This window comes from Sciurus vulgaris (genome assembly GCF_902686455.1).
Source record: "Sciurus vulgaris genome assembly, chromosome: 6".
NCBI classification, from domain to species: Eukaryota; Metazoa; Chordata; class Mammalia; order Rodentia; family Sciuridae; genus Sciurus; species Sciurus vulgaris.
This window is the reverse complement of record NC_136466.1, coordinates 136,904,128-136,908,945: the sequence shown is the minus strand read 5'-3', so window position 1 is coordinate 136,908,945 and position 4,818 is coordinate 136,904,128. Positions and strand designations below refer to the sequence as shown.

The window sequence follows — 4,818 nt, the reverse complement described above, 5'->3', positions numbered from 1 at the left end:
TTCAAGAGGCCTCAGAAATCCCTGCGATTCGCAAGCAATGAAATCTATTTGTTTCTAGGGGATTACTTGCCTCGATATCATTTGTCAGCACTTTTGCTGTGATCTGGAAGGCTCTTTCTCTTTCCCACTCTTTCTGTGAAACAAGCCACATTCGGAGAAGCTGTTGGTCAAAGAATAAATGTCCTTTCCTTAGTCTTCTTCATATTCATTCAATCTCATTCTCTCCCTCTCCCTCACTGTCCCTTTCATTCTGCCTCTTCTGCAATAAGGCTCCCATATCCCCACAAAAAATTCTTAAGCGGATTGACCCTCCACGGTGGGGAAAGTGGGTCGGGCTGGAGCCTCCTGTGAAGATGAGGTAGTTTGGCGTGACACACTGGGGGACAGATCGGGGGCAGGGGAATCAGCGTGAGCGGAGGTCCTACTCACATTAAACATTTCGTGACAGTTTTCTGCCTCCACGTTATCCCATATCATGGTCCTCATAAGTTTTCCCAGAGCATCCATGGATCGATCGTAAAGAAACTGAAATCAAATGTGCGTGTATGAGCCTCAGGCTGCGGTGAGGAGGTCAAGTTCTACTCGAGATTTTCGTTCTACTCAGTCCTCACTGCCACCTACGTTAATGTGCTCCTTGTCCTTGTCCGTCTCGCCCTCGTTTTTGAGTATTTCTAGAGGTGGAAGGGGAAGCAGCTTCCGAATGGTCTCATCAAGAATATTCAGGTGGTCATTTATTGAGAGCTGAGGTTTCAGTTTACTGCAATGAGAACCACGTGGAGGAATGGATATTACCGCGACAAGCAGAACCCACCCAGGAGGTTGGCAAGAGCTGTCAGGCCCAGGTGCCACTTTTTCAGAAAGGCTGGGATGTCCAAGGAGCTGGCGATGGGAGCGGGGAGAGGCCGATTTCACAGCCTCCGACTGCATTGGTGTTAAGTGAACAAATGAACTGGAATCGCCTTGCCTTCTTTCCCTTCTCTGTTTGCTATAGACATCGTGAGGGTGAAAAACACAACCTGACACGATTTGGGAACATGGAAACGTACAATAAACATAAAGACTCATTGGTTATTAAATAAACGTAAATTAAGACAAGAAGATACCACTCATCAATTATCAAATTAGCAAAGAAATTAAACATGATGATGCTGTCAGGGCTGTGTGAGGAAGTTCTCTTGGAGAGCAGGGAGCTTCAGTACTAACCAGGAAAGCTCCATTTAGATTCTTGTCTTTGCTGACTGACTGTGTTTTAAAAAATCATCACTGAGGTAATGTAAGCAATCTGCGTCTATATGGGGTGTGCGATTTAATGGATTTTACAGAGAGCTATATCCATGAAAACAATACCATAATTTATACAGAACATTTCTGTTGTCCCCAGGTTTTCTTTATGCCCCTTTTCAGTACATCATTTCCTCCACCTTGGCCCCAGACAGCCACTGATTTGCTCTTTGCCGTTGGAGATTAGTTTTTAGGTTCTGCAGCTGCTCTAAGGGAGTGTAGCCATGAGCCGCATGTGGCCACTGGACACATCTGAGTAGTGGCTAGTCTGAATTAATGTGCTGTCAGCCTGAAGTACAATGGGTTTTGAAGATTTAGAGAGAAGAATAATGTGGATTTTAAAAAATATTTAATCCAAGGTATTCAGTATATTATAATGATAGATACTGAATATATATTACATAATATAAATATTATATAAACAAAATATATTATAATAATATGCTAAATATATTGGAGTAAATGAAAAATATATTATTGAAATAAACTTGTTACTTTCTTTTTAAATTTTTTTTAATTTGTTACTTTCTAAAAAGTTTTTACCCGACAATTTTAAATGTCATGTAGTAACTTGCATTATATTTCCACTTGACAACACTGCTCTAGAGTCCAGTTTATTCTTTTTTTTTTTTTATTGTAAACAAATGTGATACATGTAGTTTCTCTGTTTGTACATGGCGTAAAGGCATACCATTTGTGCAATCATAAATTTACATAGAGTAATGTTGTTTGATTCATTCTGTTATTTTTTCCCTTCCCCCCACCCCTCCCACCCCTCTTTACCCTCTATACAGTACTTCCTTCCTCCATACTTGCCCCCCTCCCTAACCCTAACTCTAACCCTAACACTAACCCTTCCCTCCCCCCCATTATGTGTCATCCTCCACTTATTAGCGATATTATTCGTCCTTTGGCTTTTTGAGATTGGCTTATCTCACTTAGCATGATATTCTCCAATTTCATCCATTTGCCTGCAAATGCCATAATTTTATTCTTAAGTCATCTTCAAGATTCACTTGTTTGAGATTTCTACAAATCTCCCTCCTCTTTGTTGACATGTAATTTGGGTTTTCCTTTGTCTTGCCTCTTTTCACAATTCGGAGGAATTATGTGGGTGATTTTTGCATCTATTTCCCCAGTAGGCAAAAACTCCTTCAGGGTGGAGCTGTTTTATTTTTCATTTATTTTTAGATTCTAATTCAATGACTGACTGACATGGATGTCAATGGTATTTATTGAAAAAATTATCAACTATTATACTTAGATGTTCCAGTCATAGTTTTTGCACAAAGGTGTTCATCAAAATATTTAAGTTTTTAAGAATAAGAAATAATGAAAGATAGTAATGGGAAATTGAGTAAGATGAGGCATAGTTATACAATAAACTGTTAGGTAGACATTAAAATGGTGTTTATTACTTCACCATAATAAATGCCACATATCAAATGTCTGTGGTCAACATCACACTCAATGGTGCAAGACTGAAGAATTTCCCTCAAAGATCAGGACCAAGACAAAGATGTTATTTTTTCACTACTATTTAACATAATAGAGCAGAGCAGAGCAGAGCAGTCACGAAAAAGAAGTAAAAGGCATTCAGATTGGAAAGGAAGAAATAAAATGTTCTCTGTTCATGGTACCATGATCTTATGTGTAGAATATCCTAAAGATTAGAACTAATAAACAAGTTCACAAAGTTGTAATAAACAAAATCAATGTGAAAAACAGTTCATTTCTATACATTAATGATGAATTATACAAAAAGGAAATTAGCAATTCCATTTATAAGAGCATCAAAAAGAATAAACTTGTCAGGAATAAACTTAACCAAGGAAAACCACAACACATTTTTCTAAGAAATCAAAGAAGACACAAATAAGGGGAAAACCATCCTGCGTTCATGAACTAGAAAATTTAATATTGTTAAGAGGGTTAGATCTTAGTAATGTGAAGATTAGATTTATAGATTTAATTGTAATTACTATCTAAACCAAAACAGTTTTTGCAGAAATAGAAAAATCCATTCTAAAACTAATATGGTATCTGAAGGGACCCCAAGTAAACAACACAATCTTGAATTCTTACACTTACAGATTTCAAAACTTATTATAAAGCCACAGTAATCAAAATAGTATGGTACTGGCATAAAGACAGACATATAGATCAATTAATAGAATACACAGCCCCCAAATAAACCCTCATATATATGTTTAAATGATTTTTGACAAGGATACCAAGACCATTCAATGGGGGAAAGGACGACCTTTTTGTCTTTAAATATCACTTATTGCATTTTTTTAAGGTATACAACATGGTGCTATATGAGATCTACAGTAAAATGGTTACTGGAGAGAAACACTGACACATCTATCATTGCTTATGGTTACCCTTTCCTGCCCTTTGGTAAGTGCAGTTACAATCTTACAAGTGAAAATACTTAGTACAATAGTGTGCTATTCTTAATTTATTTGTTAATGTTGCACATTATATTCTTGGACTTTTTCATCCTACATATTTGCTACTTTGTGTTCTTTTATCTACATCTCCCCATTTCCTTCGCCTCCACCTGCCCCTGTTAATCATTGTTTTATTCTCTGGATATTTGACTTTTTCTTTAGATTGTACATATAAGTGAGACCATGCAATATCTTTCTTTTTACATCTGGCTTATTTCACTAAGCACAATGTCCTCCAGGCTCATTCGTATTGTGACAAATGGCAAAATATCCTCCTTTTAAAGACTAAATAATATCCTATTGCATATACTCCCCACAGTTTGTTTTACCCATTCATCTGTCAGTGGACACTTATGATGTCTTTATATCATGGTTATAAAGAATAATGTTGCAATGAATATGGGAATCATATATCTTTACAAGGGGGTGATTTCATTTCCTTTGGGGTTATACTCAGAAGAGGGATTGCTAATTCTATTTTGAATTTCATAAGAAACTTCTATACTGTTTTCCCTAATGGCTATACCAATATAGACTTTCACCAACAGTGTACAAGAGTTCCCTTTTCTCCATATCCTTATCAACACTGTTACTTCTTATCTTTTTAATAATAGCTATCCTAATGGGTGTGAGATGATTTAAAGGTTTTGATTAGCATTTCCCTGATGATTAGTGGTACTGAACATGTTTATATATAACTCTTGGACATTTTTATGTCTTCTTTGGAGAAATGTCTGTTAAGTTTTTTTTTTTTTTTTTTTTTTTTTTTAAATCCGTCTTTTTACATTGCTATTGAGTTGCATGAGTTCTTTTTGAATTTTGGAAATTAAATACTTATCAGATATGTGGTTTGCAAATATTTTTTCCCAGTGCACAGGTTGCCTTTTCATGCTGTTGATTGCTTTATTGTGGTGCAGATGCTTTTTAGATTACATCAAAGGTAAAAACTTTTGGCACCAAAAGACACAAACAGAGTGAAAATTTAACCTATGTAATGGGAGAAAACATTTGCAAGCCATATATCTGATAAGGGGTTAATTTCCAGAATATATAAAGAACTCCAGTAACTCCATAATAACAA

The 4,818-nt window shown here is 36.1% G+C and overlaps 1 protein-coding gene across 1 annotated transcript in view; it reads right to left on the bottom strand.

Annotated features, from left to right (window-relative positions):
* The window catches only part of MROH2B (maestro heat like repeat family member 2B), a 75,402-nt gene that overhangs the window by 23,950 nt on the left and 46,634 nt on the right, over window positions 1-4,818 (bottom strand). The window contains exons 25-27 of the mRNA XM_079145586.1: window positions 622-757; window positions 430-525; window positions 71-160 (exon numbers count right to left, since the gene is read on the bottom strand). Coding sequence (XP_079001712.1) covers window positions 71-160; window positions 430-525; window positions 622-757 — 322 coding nt within the window. The remainder of the gene's footprint in view (window positions 1-70; window positions 161-429; window positions 526-621; window positions 758-4,818) is intronic.